The sequence below is a fragment of the Pristiophorus japonicus genome, chromosome 15, assembly GCF_044704955.1.
Source record: "Pristiophorus japonicus isolate sPriJap1 chromosome 15, sPriJap1.hap1, whole genome shotgun sequence".
Lineage (NCBI taxonomy): Eukaryota > Metazoa > Chordata > Chondrichthyes > Pristiophoridae > Pristiophorus > Pristiophorus japonicus.
The window spans coordinates 51,242,851-51,258,365 of NC_091991.1; the positions used below are offsets into that span (position 1 = coordinate 51,242,851).

A 15,515-nucleotide genomic window follows, 5' to 3' on the forward strand; every position below is an offset into this window, starting at 1 on the left:
CATCATAAATTGGGGATTATATTAGCGACAAAGGAAACCAAGAGAGATAAAGAAAAGTAATTGGCATAACACAAGGTAAGAATAGAAAGCAATGACTATTCACTATTATTAAAGAATTTATTTCAGTTAAAGAATTCAACATTTAATGAGACTGGGGATGGATCAGGAAAATACAGACCAATATTTTGGGATCTCAGAGATAACTAAAACAATAAAACCCACAAGTAGCACAAGGGCCTAAGAACATTCCTTTAAAAATTAAATTCTAGTACCTGAGGGAAGAAAAATAGAAAAAAAAACAGTAATAAATATACTGAGAGCAGATGAGCAGGTAAGAAATTTACTTGAGAAAATTGTTATTAATATATTGCAGTTTAATATCTTCTAATGCTGCACATTAAGTAACAGAAGGGCAGGAGTGGAAATATCTGGGACAAGATTAATCTACATTATTACACTGACTTTACGGTGTGAAGTTGATCTTCAGAAGTAGCTCAAAATGGGTAATAACAACAAGGTGCTGGATTGGGCTGCCAATTCATTATTAACCATTTTGCACTACTGCCAAAGGCTAAGTTCACCCTCTACATCTTTTCAAAGCTTTATTGATGTATCAAAAATATTCAGATAGCCAAAGAAATAGCCACCAATATGTTTCTATTAAAAGCATGCTTTGGTGAACAGTCATGTTCATTAATGCAAAGAATGTCAGCGCTGGGAAATGAAGTATTTCCACTTTGAAATCGAGTGCCAGCACTGAGCTCTCCCACATCAGTTTCAATCTGGTTTAGATGCAAGATAAAACTTTCTCTACACTGCTCCATGAAGTGCACACAGGACATGAACATCCTGGGTTAGATGCGAAATAAGTCTTTTTCATGAGTTGAGACTGGTTGCTGGAACTATGTCAAGGAAACTTTATTTAGCATTGGGCCTATGCTGTACTTGACCTGGGAATTCTGGAGAGACAATTTAATGTTGAGAATTTTATCTACACTGTCTCAACAGCATGGGTTCAATGCTGAATAAAGCTTCCTTGGCATCCATCCATCAAGCACTCTTAGCTCAGGAATTGTACAGCATTGGTTAAATGTTCAGTAACTACCAAGTCTTTTCCAACAGGTCCCAAGAAAAAAAGATTAAAAACAATAAATTGAAAAAAAATGTTGGGTATTGCGAAGCTCTGACAAGAGCTGTTCAAAGCCATTCACAAGATTCCCTTTTCCCCATTTGAATTAACTGTTGAGCTGTACACGAGTCACAGTTTTCTAGACTCATGATCAGGTAACTTCAGTTTCCCCTCCATGCCATTATAAGCAGTCTCCCTCTTCACCACAAACAGGCAGGATAGAATCATCCTGTGAGTACATGCTGGTGCCTCAGCTTCAGACACATATCCTAAAACAGGGAATTTTGGGGACTATGTCTATTCTGGGCTATGAAATAGGTAAAATTCTTGAGACAATGCCAAATTATAATTAACACGCTCTCACTGTCTGCTTTAATTAATTTGCTTTTAGCGCGTTAATTACATGTTAAATGAGAATTCCCTTTTCCTGATGTTTTTTTTTAAGCACAGAAATAGTTGGCAGGGTTACTAGGGACCACACAGAAAGCTGACAACTCTCTACTCTCACCTGCTGTGTTCACCAACATTGGTCCAGAACCCAGCTAATTAAACAGGAACCAATCAAGTTGCTCATATGATTAGCTGCAGCCAATGAGATTGCTAGAAAGCAAAATGAATAGAATATTCACTCTTTAATATAGTTCCACCTAGTAGACTACTGTGGTAATGCAGCCATTGCTGTTTTCACAAAGTATCAGGGTGACCAGTCACCTGATACTTTCCTGAGTTAACAACCATCTTGAAGTCTGTGTTTGTGAGGTCGTAAAGAATATACTACATTGCCGAAGGATAGGATAATCGGATTCCCTAACTGAAATTTTTGTTGGTGGATGCTTACAACAAACAACAAAGGTCCTTTGTTTGCAGAACAGCTAAAAATCCAAGGTAGATTACAAGCACACTTGGCTGAACTGCCAGAGTCCAGATGGCTGTGCTTATGGGAACAATCGAACGCTTGGGTAAATCCCATCGCGACTGTGAAATTTTTGGAGCATATGTGGAATGGCTAGAAATGTTTTTCACCGCGAATAGTATAATCGGAGTCCCTGATGATGAAAACCGTAACCAGGTGGTGTTGGAAAGAAAACGGGCTATTTTCCTGACTGAAGCAGGCCCCAAGGTGTATGAAATCCTGAAAGATTTGCTTGTTCCCGTCCACCCTAAAGATACATCACTTACGGAGATTCTAACTAAGTTCAACACTACAGTCCTGAGCCCCTGGAAACTGCTGAAAGTTATCATTTTGGAACCTGAGATCAATTAATTGACGCAAGTATCACTGAGTGCATTGTAGCATTAAATATTAGCATTGTAAATAGAAGCTATCTATTCACTGTCATTTTGGAAACTTTCAGGACTGATCATTGCGTGACGCTTTGTTTATGGGATGAAAAATGAAGCAATCAGAAGAATGTTGTTGACAACTCCTAACTTGACTTTTGATTTAGCTTGTCAGACAGCTATGTCAATGGATATGGCCGACCAATATTCCCGAGAATTTTGTACCATTTCCAGTCATCAGGCAACTGAGGTGAATCGCCTGCAGGTTAAAAGTAAAAGGCAGTTGGACCCCAAGGTCTCAGCAACTGGCAATGGTAACAGAGCATTGAAGTTGTGCTATTGATGTCTGGGACAACACATTTCTCAAAGTTGTTCATACATGAAGGCAGAGCGTTTCCTCTGCATGAAAACTGGGCATCTTGCGAAGACATGCCGACTGAAGAATAAACCAACTTTCAAGAATATAAGTAGAAATGCCCGGAGACTACATAGCATGGAAGAGAAACAACAGGATGAAGAGATACACATCATCTGGAGTACGAAGGTATGTACGAAGGTATCTAATAGTGATTCAAAAAGTATCATCCAAGTAGATGTTGCAGGAACCAAGATACCCATGGAAATTGACACTGGTGCATCCGTGAGCGTAATACCAGAATCGCTATAATCGACAAATTGAGAGATTTCCCATTGGAGAAATCCAAGATAGAGCTGTGAGGCTACTCGGGAGAGAATATTCCTGTGGTAGATCATATCACCGTACCAGTGAAATACAAGGATCAATTTCAGAGCTTGCCTCTCTTAGTAGTGGCAGGAGACAAGCCTGCCTTACTCGGAAGAAATTGGTTGGGATCACTGAAGCTGGATTGGAGTGAGATTTTTTTATGTTGAAACAAGATTTGTATCGAAGAATGATGTCATCAAGAGTATCCGAAGGTGTTGTGTGAAACAGGCAGTCCGATCCAAGGCTTCAAGGCAAGTGTAAGGGTACAGAAGGACCAGTTTACTGCAAGCCACGTCCCGTACCATAGGAGAGAGTTGAGCAGGAACTCAAAAGACTAGAGACTGAGAACATTATCTCTAAGATAGATCTATGTAATTGGGCTACACCCATTGTTGTTGTACCTAAGTCAGATGGTAAGGTAATGTTGTGTGGTGATTATAAAGTAATCGTAAACCAAGTTTTAGAGGGTAATCTCCCCAATACATTGCCAAATGTAGAAAATTTGTTCACAACGCTGACAGATGGTCAGATCTTCTCAAAGTTGGATCTTACAAATGCCTACTTACAACTTGAACTGGATGAGGAGTCCAAGTCATGCTTGACTATAATTACTCATCTAGGCCTATATCAATTTAATAGGCTACCATTTGGAGTGTCTTCCAACTCAGCCATATTCCAAGAGGTGAAGAACCAGATTTTGCAAGGCATTGAAGGGGTAGTATGTTAACATACTAATTTCAGCACCAAACAGGCAAATCCACAATAACATGTTGAATGAAATGCTCAAATGGCTAAAGAAGCAGAGTACGAGTGACTGCTTGCAAGTGTGAGTTATTTCAGAACTCAGTGGAGTACTTAGGGCACAGCGTCAATAAAAATGGCTTCATCCAACCAGGGAAAAGCTGGATGCAATTAGAAATGCACTCACTCCCAAGAATGTCACTGAACTTCGATCATTTTAGGGTCTTTTGAATTATTATGGGAAGTTCCTACCAAATTTGGCTACAATGTTACATCCACTGAATAAGCTGTTGAAAAAACAGGTCCTGTGGAAGTGGTCAGAAGAATGCGACAAAGCATTCAAGGAACGTAAAAGCCAATTGGTAGAGAGCACTATGTTAGTTCACTATGATGTATCTAAAGAGAATCATGATAGAAGTAGAGTAAGAGAGAGAAGTGTGAAATTAAATCATAAGGTGAGAGTGAAGAATCATCACCATAAATGGTTAAAGTGGTTACCAGGAAGAGTAGTTAAAATATGTGGTCCGCGCCGATATTTGGTCAAGATGTTTGATCAAGGACAGGTTAGGTTTGGTCACACTGATCATATTTTACCTACAAATGTGGAATGTGTTGAAAGTTGGAATGATGTAATTATTTCTGACTAATCAGATAGTTTTGTTACAAGTACAGTACCAGTAGCAAATCCTACATCAAATGTACTAGAAACAAGTCCAAGAGAAAGTCAGAATTTAAGTCCGAGTCTGAGTCTGGTAGACAAACAGTCTGGAGTTGTAGAGAGTTCAAATGTAGATCAATTCCCTTAGAGGAAAACTCTCCTCAGGATCAGTCTAGACTGAGTCTAAGTTCGACACCATGTTTGGAAAGTTCTGTTCGAGAGCAAAGGTAGCCTTTTTGAAACAGAACACAAGTGGTTAAATTTGATTTGTAAATATGGCAAAATAAGTCTATATCTTTTGTTATGTATAATCATGCAAGTTATGTATGATGATTATGTTGTTATAATTACTTCTTCATTAAGGAGGGAGAAGGTTAATATAGTTCCACCTAATGGACTGCTGCTCCAGCTAGTGGACTACTGTGATAATGCAGCCATAGCTGTTTTCACAATAAAGCATCAGGTGACAGGTCACCTGACAAGTTCTTGAGTTAACAGCCATCTTGATGTCTGTGATTTTGTGAGGTCACAAAGAATATATCACACACTCGATCACTATTGGTTAGTGACATCATTTCAAATGGTTGAAAAGTTACGTGGCTCCTATTACAATTCAGGCCATCTCCAACCACTTGTACTTCACAGTAAAAGCCACTTTATGCATATGGTGAATGTGATGAAGCATCCTCAGGGATAAAAATCTACCCTGCTATATTTAAGGTTGCCCACACGTTGGACGTAGAATCATAGAATGGTTACAGCACAGGGCATTCGGCCCTTCGAGCCCGTGCCAGCTCTTAGTGAGCCCCACCCTTTCCCCATAGCTCTGCAAATTATTTTCCTCGAGATACTTATCCAATTCCCTTTTGAAAGATAAGATTGAGTCTGCCTCCACCACACTTTCAGGCAGTGCATTCCAGATCTTAACCACTCACTGCGTAAAAAGGTTTTTCCTTACGTCGCCTTTGGTTCTTTTGACAATCACCATAAATCTGTGTCCTCTGGTTCTCGACCCTTCTGCCTATGGAAACAGTTTCTCTCTATCAATTCTGTCCAGACCCCTCATGATTTTGAACAACTATCAAATCTCCTCTCAATATTCTCTACTCCAAGGAGAACAACCCAAGCTTCTCCAGTCATTCAACGTAACTGAAATCCCTCATTCCTGGAATCATTCTCATAAATCTTTTCTGCACCTTCTCTAAGGCTTTCACATCCTTCCGAAAGTGTGGTGCCGAGAATTGGACACAGTACTCCAGTTGGGGCTGAACCAGTGTTTTATACAGGTTCATCATAATTTCCACACTTTTGTACTCTATACCTCTATATATGAAGCCCAGGCTCCCATAAGCGTACGGGAATGGTAGCATAGTGGTTAAATAATGGGACTAGTAATCCAGAGGCCTGGACTAATAATCCAGAGATGCAAGTTCAAATCTCACCACAGTAGCTGTGGAATTTAAATTCAGTTAATTAAATAAATCGAGAATAAAAAGCGTGTCAGTAATGGTGACATGAAACTACCGGATTGTTGCAAAAACCCATCTGGTTCACTAATGTCCTTACTTGGTCTGGCCTATATGTGACTCCAGACCCACAGCAATGTGGTTGACTTTTAACTGCCCTTGAAATGGCCTAACAAGCCACTCGGTTGTAGCAAACTGCTACAAGAAATAATATTGACAATAAAACCGGAGGGACCACTCGGCACCGACTTCAGACACGACAACAGCACACTCAGCCCAGTCGACTCTGCAAAGTCCTCCACACTAACAGCTGGGAACCTGTCAAAAATTGGGAGAGCTGTCACAGACTAGTCAAGCAACAGCCTGACATAGTCATGCTCACAGAATCATACCTTTCAGCCAATGTCCCAGACACCTCCTCCACTATCCCTGGGTATGTCCTGTCCTACTGGCAGGACAGACCCACCAGAGGTGGTGGCACAGTGGTATACAGTTGGGAGGGAGTGGCTCTGGGAGTCCTCAACATTGACCCCGGACCCCATGAAGTCTCATGGCTTCAGGACCAGCATGGGGCAAGGAAACCTCCTGCTGTTTACCACCTACCACCCTCTGTCAGCTGATGAATCACTTCTCCTCCATGTTGAACACCATCTGCAAGAAGCACTGAGGGTAGCAAAGGCACAGAACAAACTCTGGGTACGGGACTTCACTGTCCATCACAAAGAGTGGCTTGGTAGTACTACTAGTGACCAAACAGGCTGAGTTCTGAAGGACATAGCTGCAGCAGGTGGTGAGAGAACCAACAGGAGGGAAAAACCTACTTGACCTCGTCCTCACTAATCTACCTGTTGCAGATGCATTAGTCCATGACAGCATTGGTAGCAGTGTTCACCGCACAGTCATCATCTTCACACTGAAGACACTATCCATTGTGTTGTGTGGCACTACCATCATGCTTAACGGGATAGATTCAGAACAAATCCAGCAGCTCAAAACTGGGCATCCATGAGGTGCTGTGGGCCATCAGCAGCAGCAAAATTATATTCCATCACAATCTGTAACCTTATGGCCCGGCATATCCCTCACTCTACCATTACCATCAAGCCAGGAGGCCAACCCTGGTTCAATGAGGAGTGCAGAAGAGTATTCCAGGAGCAGCACCAGGCGTACCTCAAAAATTAATAACCTGGGGAAGCTGCAACACAGGACTACATGCATGCTAAACAACAGAAGCTGCATGCTACAGACAGAGCTAAGCGATCCAAGAGAGGATTGGGATTTTTTTTAAACCAGCAAGCGACGACCAAAAAAAAAGATGGATTACGAGAGTAATATAAAAACAGACAGAAAGAGCTTCTACTGTATATAAAGAGGAAGAGAGTAGCTAGAGTAAACTTCTTAAAAGAGGTGGCTGCAGAGATAGTGGATGCATTGGTTGTAATCTACCAAAATTCCCTGGATTCTGGAGAGGTCCCAGTGGATTGGAAAACAGCAAATGGAGGGAGACAGAAAACTGGAAGCTATAGACCAGTTAGCCCAACATCTGCCGTTGGGAAAATGCTGGAGTTCAGTATTAAGGAAGCAGTAACAGGACATTTGGAAAAGCATAATACAATCAAGCAGAGCCAGCATGGTTTTATGAAAGGGAAATCATTTTGACAAATTTACTGGAGTTTTTGAGGTTGTAACGAGCAGGGTAGATAAGGGGGAACCAATGGATGTAGTGTATTTGGATTTCCAGAAGGCATTTGACAAGGTGCCACATAAAAGGTTACTGCACAAGATAAAAGCTCACGGGGTTGGGGGTAATATATTAGCATGGATAGAGGATTGGCTAACTAACAGAAAACAGAGTCGGGATAAATGGGTCATTTTCCAGTTGGCAAACAGTAACTAGTGGACTCGGTGCTGGGGCGTCAACTATTTACAATCTATATTAAATGACTCGAAGGACCGAGTGTAATGTAGCCAAGCTTGCTGATGATACAAAGATGGGTGGGAAAGCAAGTTGTGAGAAGGACACAACGAATCTGCAAAGGGATATAGACACGTAAGTGAATGGACAAACATTTGGCAGATGGAGTATAATGTGGGAAAGTGAGAGTTTATCCGCGTTGGCACGAAAAATAAAAAAGCTAATTATTTTTTAAATGGAGAGAGATTACAAAATGCTGCAGTACAGAGGGACCTGGGGGTCCTTGTGCATGAAACACCATAAGTTAGTATGCAGGTACAGCAAATAATCAGGAAGGCCTTTATTGCAAGGGGGATGGAGTATAAATGCAGGGAAGTCCTGCTACAACTGTACAGGGTATTGGTGAGACCACAGCTAGAATACTGCGAAAAAGTTTTGGTCTCCTTATTTAAGGAGGGCTATAGTTGCATTGGAGGCTGTTCAGAGAAGGTTAACTAGGTTGATTCCTGAGATGAAGGAGTTGACTTATGAAGATAGGTTGAGCAGGTTGGGCCTATATTCATTGGCGTTTAAAAGAATGAGAGGTGATCTTATTGAAACATACAAGATACTGAGGGGGCTCAATAAGGTAGATGCAGAGAGGATGTTTCCACTCGTGGGGGAATCTAGAACTAGGGGGCATAATTTAATCAGGGGTCGCCCATTTGTAACTGAGATGAGGAATTTCTTCTCTGAAGGTCATAAATCTGTGGAATTCTCTGTCACAGAGAGCTATGGAGGCGGAGTCATTAAATATATTTAAGGTGTAGATAGACAGATTTTTTGAATAAGGGAGTGAAGGGTTATGGGGAGCAGGCAGGGAAGTGGAGCTGAGCCCATGATCAGATCAGCAAGGATCTTATTAAATGGCGGAGCAGGCTCGAGGGGCCAAATGACCTACTCCTGCTCCTATTTCTTATGTTCTTAATCAACGGATCAGATCAAAGCTCTGCAGTCCGATCACATCCAGTCGTGAATGGTGGTGGACAATTAAACAACTAACGGGAGGAGGAGGCTCCATTAATATCCCCATTCTCAATGATGGCGGAGCCTAGCACCCAAGTACAAAAGACAAGGCTGAAACATTGCAACCAACTTCAGCCAGATATGCTGAGTAGATGATCCATATCGGCCTCCTCCTGAGGTCCCCACCATCACAGAAGCCAGTCTTCAGCCAATTCGATTCACTCCACGTGATATCAAGAAATGGCTGAGCACACTGACTGGATACAGCAAAGGCTAAGGGCCCTGACAACATCCTGATTGTCGTGCTGATGACATGCCGTGCCTTTAGCCAAGCTGTACTAAGTACAGCTGCAACACTGGCATCTACCCGACAATGTGGAAAACTGCCCAGGTATGTCCTGTCCACAAAAAGCAGCCCTAGTAAAATTGAAGTCAATGGGCATCAGAGGACAAACTCTCCATTGGCCGGAGTCAAACCTAGCACAAAGTAAGATGGTCGTGGTTGTTGGAGATCATTCACCCAGCCCCACGACATCGCTGCAGGACTTCCTTAAGGCAGTGTCCTAGGCCCAACCTTCTTCAGCTGCTTCATCAATGACCTTCCCTTCATCATAAGGTCAGAAATGGGGATGTTCGCTGATGATTGCACAGTGTTCAGTTCCATTCACAACTCCTAAAAAGATGAAGCAGTCCATGCCTTCATGCAGCAAGACCTGGACCACATTCAGGCTTGGACTGATAAGTGGCAAGTAACCTATGCGCCACACAAGTGCCAGGCAATGACCATCTCTAACAAGCGAGGGTCTAGCTACGTCCCCTGCTTTCTCAACTTCAATGATTTGTGCACATACCCCCAGGTCTCTCTGTTCATGCACTTCCTTCAGGATTGTATGATTTACTTTATATATGTCCTCTCCTCATCCTTTCTACCAAAATGGATCACTTCACACTTTTCTGCATTAAATTTCATCTGCCACGTGTCCGCCCATTTCACCAACCTGTCTGTGTCTTCCTGAAGTCTATCCCTCTCCTCCTGACTGTTCACTATACTTCAGAGTTTTGTCTCATCTGAAAATTGTGCCCTGTACACCCATGTCATTAATATATATCAAGAAAAGCAGTGGTCCTAGAACCAACCCCTGGGGAACACCATTGTATATCTTCCTCCAGGCCGAAAAACAACTGCTCACCATTAGTATTCCTGAAGGTTTCATCACATGATGTCCCGCCTCCTTCCCACCTTCACGCTCCTGCCATTGGTTGCTCGATAAGTCCAGCCTCGTGGCAGACTGCCTTCCCTCGCCTATTGGAAGGGAAATAGACTTTTCATTACCCGACTGGATGATTCTTGATCGACAGTAAATGAGCCCTTTCCCCCATCCCCAATATTTTTATAACTGATAAGTGAAAGTGTTCAAAGAAATTTGAAAAAAAAAATATTTTTAATGTCCCTATGATTTTTCTCCCTGTCTGTTTGCAGCAGTGTCCAGGAGATTAATCTTTAATTGCTGGAGACTCCAGGACAGTCTTGGAAGGTTGGCATATCTAGCTAGGTTATGCCATCTACTTCTGATCTCTCCAACAGTCAGAAATGCCACACTAGCAGACTATGTTTTTCAGGCTTAACTACGAATTGTTTATTATAAGGAAGGCGCACAGAAACAAGTTAAATTAGAATACTTAATGCTCTCTATTTGGCATTTCAAACAGTTTTCTGAGACAGTTTCAAGATTCTTGGTGTCCTTTTCCAGAGTCCTTATAACTGCACCGTAGAAATGTGCAACAAGACGCCACACACCATGGAGTTGCAGCTTGCTTCAGTGACTTGTTTGTGTGGTACAAAGAATTCCAGAGTGAGTTAGACTGAAATCTGTTTTAAGAGTTTGCATGCTTTATACATACAACAGCTACTAGTTCACAGGCTGGAATTTCAAATGCAGTTCAGATGACCAAAATGTAAAATAATGGATACCCAGGAATGAGCTTTGTAAGCTAATGATTGCTCATCTGGCTCAAATTAGTACTAAGGCTAGGAAGAGCAGAAGTCGTAATGGGAACACTTGGACTCTTTATTGGGTAGGTTTAACACAAAGTATAAGTTTGCAACTGCAGAAACACACCCTGTGCTGTGACTTGACTATTCCACTACAGGCTTGACTGGTGGATTTCTCCCACACATCTAACTCCTATCTGTATAACTGACCATGAAGGAGGCACCAAGAAAACAACTAATCTTATCATGACTCTTACCATGACTCCAATCTGCTATGTCGTCCATTATGGAGAGGCTGTTGCCTTTCCTGCTGTGCTGGTGCTTCATCAGACCATTGGACTGAATAAGTGGGACTGGCTTCCTTGATGCTGAGTTCCATCTGGAAACTGGCTGCTCTGTAATCCAGATAGGCAAAGTGACTGTGGTTGCTCTGCTACAATTGTGAGCCCAATAGCAGGTCTGCTCAATAGCGAGTGGCCCCGATTGTTTTCTTTTGTCCCATTGTAGGTCTATTTGGGGCCAGTACGGTAACAAGCAATAATCTCATTAAAGGGTTCAGATTTATGTATAGAATCACTCGGAGTGAGTTATAGGCTGGTACCTAATCAAGGAGTTTGAATGTTTTCCTAAATAAAGTACAAACAGTTAGCCCAGTGTGAAATATAGTCTAGGATCTAATTAAGGAGTTCAGATGCTTTTTAGAAACCAAAGTTAAAGACCACCTCCATGGCACGAACCTGGTATTGCAGTACTTCCAGGAACGGTGCAGTGGCTCTCGGCCTTTTGGCTAAGAGCATTGGCGCAGAGTGATCCTTGATGTGTGCAAGGTGACCTCTGGCATTTGTGATCTGACAAAGAATTGGAAAGATTGGCTACGAAAAATTAAAAAAAATAAAGACCATTACCTTATTGTAGGATACCGCCAAGGTTGGAAAGATATCATGGCAAGTTGATGCTAAAGTTGGATATTAAAACATATAGCTCACAGGAGAAAAGGAATACCAAGGTGTTCATCAGTTGTTGATGCCTTGGGAAAGAATGAACTGGGTGCAAAGTGTAAAAGTAGATTTCAACACTGCGCATATACAGTAAGGGTGTGTAAGGCAGTTAAAAAGACAGAAATGTTGAGGAAGAGGAATTGCTTGAAGAGGAATTGCTTAAAGAGGAAGCCAAGATTTATAAAGAAGCAGCTATAGCTACAGAAATATGGAGTTCCATCAGAGTTCAGAAAATAATAAATTGAAGAATGGCCATATAGTGCCATTAAAAGGCAAGAGCTGTTGTGAAAAATCTGATAGTTTTCACTCCTGTCTCTTCTGAATTGTAACGAGTGACATTACACATTATTTGATTCACATTTCAGGAGAGAATATGAATATTTCAATCCGCTGCTGTTTCCAAGGATTTAATATCGTCGGAGTGTTATAATTCAAAGTTCAGTCAGAAACATTAAATTATTTCATAGATCAATATGTCAGCCCTAGTCTAAAGGGGTGGTCAAGATGATTTGAAAATGTTTTTTTAAATGTAGGACTGGAGAAGATTGGACACGGTAAAGAGGCGACGAATGGAAGAAACACCCTAACGCGGAATCTTGCGGTATGAAGTCCGATTGAGGGGGTTGGGGCAGCGGTCGAGGCGGTGACAGCAGCGGGCGAGCGAGCCCCAGCCCCGGGATAGCGAGCCCCAGCCCCGGGATAGCGAGCCCCAGCAGCTGCCCAGTGAGGCCAGGCCCCTAGCCAGGGCATCCCGGACACGGGAGCACAGGTTCCAGCCCAGCGCCAGCAAGTTGTAGCCGCGCCCGCACGACCGACAGCCACGCCGGACTGAGCCCCAGCAACGCGCCAGCGGCTCCAGGCACAGGGTGACCAGGTTCCAGGTCGGGCGGCTGGACTTACGACAGGCCGCCGTCGACCTCCAGCAGTCGGCGACTGGGTTCGGCCAACTCCACGTCAGGTCGACCCAGACGCGCCATAGCGAGCTGCAGCAGCGGCCGAGCCATTGGCCGGCGCTGACCAGAGGATTGCGGTCGCTGGATTCGCTGAGGAACGAGTCCCAGCAGCGACTGAACCCGCCGCCAGTGTGTCCGCGGGGGGACTCCTGGTTGCTGCCGTCACTCTGGAGGGAATCGCGATCACTCGGGGCGCATTCCGTGTCAGCTGCCAAGTCGCTGCTCAGTGCGAGGATGTGCCAGGCACGTGTGACGGAGCTATAGGCCCACGCGAGGGGCTCCCTGCTCAGGCGCCAGATGTGGCTGTAGCCGCTTTGGAGGTAATCCCAGAACCACTCGAGCCAGCCTTGGGCGCGTTCACGGGAGCGGCTGTCTGCTGTTTTCAATTGACATTTTGGAGGAATGGTTTTTTCTTTGGCGGGGAATGTTTCTGACTCCTCCATGGTGGTGTGCAGTGCTGAAGTTCCTACAACTCTTAGTGGTATTTGGAGGACACTTTGCTTGTTGCAGAGAGTAACGCGTTTGCCAACCCAGGCTCGTCTTCATAAAGTCACGCTCGTCTTCATAAAGTCACGCTCGTGATCGTCATGAAGAGTTCCCTCCTCTTGTGACTGGCTCATAAAGATGTCACTACTCAGCTTTCGGCATTTTTCTTTCATGTGGTTCACTTTCATAATTTGAGCGCGCAGTTTCAAGACATACTATTGTAGTATTAGAACGGTGCAATAATGCATTAATATTTTTTAGCAAGGTCACAATCCATAGACATGAATTTTCAGCAGCAGCCTGGTCTCTTCCTCAGGTGAACAATGAAAATTATAAGGAATATTGCTACAGCCGAAGACTGGCGAACAGTGCATACGGTTGTAGAACATTCTGTTGCTATGGCTACAGTTGTTGCAGAGGTGATTTGCTTAGAATGTCATTACTACAGTTCTGACATCAATAATGCAATGCAGATTGTGGGCGCAGAGTTGCTGGGCAAAGGCTTATAGGAAACCTCAAGAGCAAAAGTAGAAGAATCCCTCAGCAAAAACAGATGATGCATTAATGTCAAAAAAAGGAACTGGATAAATATCTGATTGGGATTGAAAGTTATGTAATACATATAGACAGTAAGATAAGACAGGTTAACGTGTGGCTGGAGAAATGTTGTAGGAGAGAGGGCCCTGTACAAAATGAATGGGTTGCACCTCAACAGGGGTGTGACCAATAGTCCTTGCAGGAAGGTTAGCTAGTGCTGTGGGGGGAGGGGCACCAGGATGAAGCATGAGCGAGGAAATACAAGGTGCACAGAGGACAGTGGGAGAGAAACCGCTTTAAAATAAAGATTAGTTCAGAAGTAAAAGGGATTTTTCTTGGGGGGGGGAGGAGGCTGGAGAATGTGAGGCAGGCAAAGATGGATTTGGAGTGTATGTGTGTAAATGCACGGAGGGTTGGTGAGCTACAGGCACAAGTAGCCACATGGTTATGATTATGATTAATAGCAAAAGCAGAAACCTGGCTCAAACAAAGGGAGGAATGGGCACTAAATATTCCTGGCTACAAAGTATTCTGAAAAGATAGGGAAGAAAAATAAAGGAGAGGAGTGGCAGTATTGATCTAACATAAGAAAGGAATAATGTTTATCCCTCTCCCCGTTCACACAAAGGGGAGAACGGTAAACCGGGCAACTACTATTCAGAGAGTTGTTGACCTATGGAGCTAGTTGCCGGCTTGTGTAGTGAATGCAAAATTCTCTATTAGCATCCACATGGGAGCTGGATGAGTTCCTGACTGTGGCCAACAATTGCCTATAGAAGTTAGGTGCGTATTGGGGAATGGGTCTACCCATTGCTTTGGTCTAGAATTTGTTTGATCGCCTTCAGGTATGAGGTTTTTCCTAAATTGGCCTAAGGTTTTTTTCTCTTTTACATCGCTAGGAGATTGTGTGGCTGGTTGGGGAAGGAACGACAGGGCCATGATGTGCATATCCCTCCTCGTGGTCCTGGCCCTCTCCATGGCATTTGATATGGTCGACCATATCATCCCATCAGGAAATATGGAACAGACTCGATGGACTAGATGGTCTTTTCCTGTTCATTTGTTTGTATCCCAGTGATTTTAGCAATTTTGTACATATGCAGAGCAACCAAACTGCCTCAAAAGATAACAACATGTCAGAAAACTGGACTTCACATAGTGCACCTGTTGTTAAGTTGAAAATTCGAGAAATAGGAGTCATCGTCTCAGGATAAGGGGTTGGTCATTTAGGACTGATGAGAAATTTCTTCACTCAGAGGGTTGTGAATCTTTGAAATGCTCTATCCCAGAGGGCTGTAAACGCCCAGTTGTTGAGCATATTCAAGACTTAATTTAAGTTGAGCATATTTAAGACATTAATTACCACCTGTGATGAGATTCTTGGTTACTCTACCAGAAAACATCAAGACTGGTTCGATGAGAATGACCAGGAGATCCAGGAGCTAATAAACCGTAAACGCAAGGCATTCTTGAATTGGAAACATCATCACATGAGAGAAAGAAAACAGACCTACAGACAACTGAAGGCTGAGGTCCAACAAAAAACTCGTGACCTAAAGAACAGATGATGGGTGGAAAGAACACAGGAGATCCAGCAACTATCATGACGTGCATGGATACTTTAGTGCA

General features: G+C 43.2%; 1 protein-coding gene across 6 annotated transcripts in view; it reads right to left on the reverse strand.

Annotated features, from left to right (window-relative positions):
• The window catches only part of LOC139280753 (uncharacterized), a 65,760-nt gene extending 52,067 nt beyond the window's left edge, over nucleotides 1–13,693 (reverse strand). For 4 of the 6 annotated variants that reach the window (XR_011596760.1, XR_011596759.1, XR_011596758.1 and 1 more), the window contains exons 1-2: nucleotides 11,170–13,693; nucleotides 10,110–10,222 (exon numbers count right to left, since the gene is read on the reverse strand). Coding sequence is in view for 2 of the 6 variants with exons in the window: in XM_070900426.1 (XP_070756527.1) it covers nucleotides 10,110–10,222; nucleotides 11,170–11,239 (183 nt within the window). In the remaining 4 variants the exon portion in view is untranslated. The remainder of the gene's footprint in view (nucleotides 1–10,109; nucleotides 10,223–11,169) is intronic. The other 2 variants (XM_070900426.1, XM_070900425.1) reach the window with 2 other exon arrangements.
• Nucleotides 13,694–15,515: the final 1,822 nt, after the last annotated feature.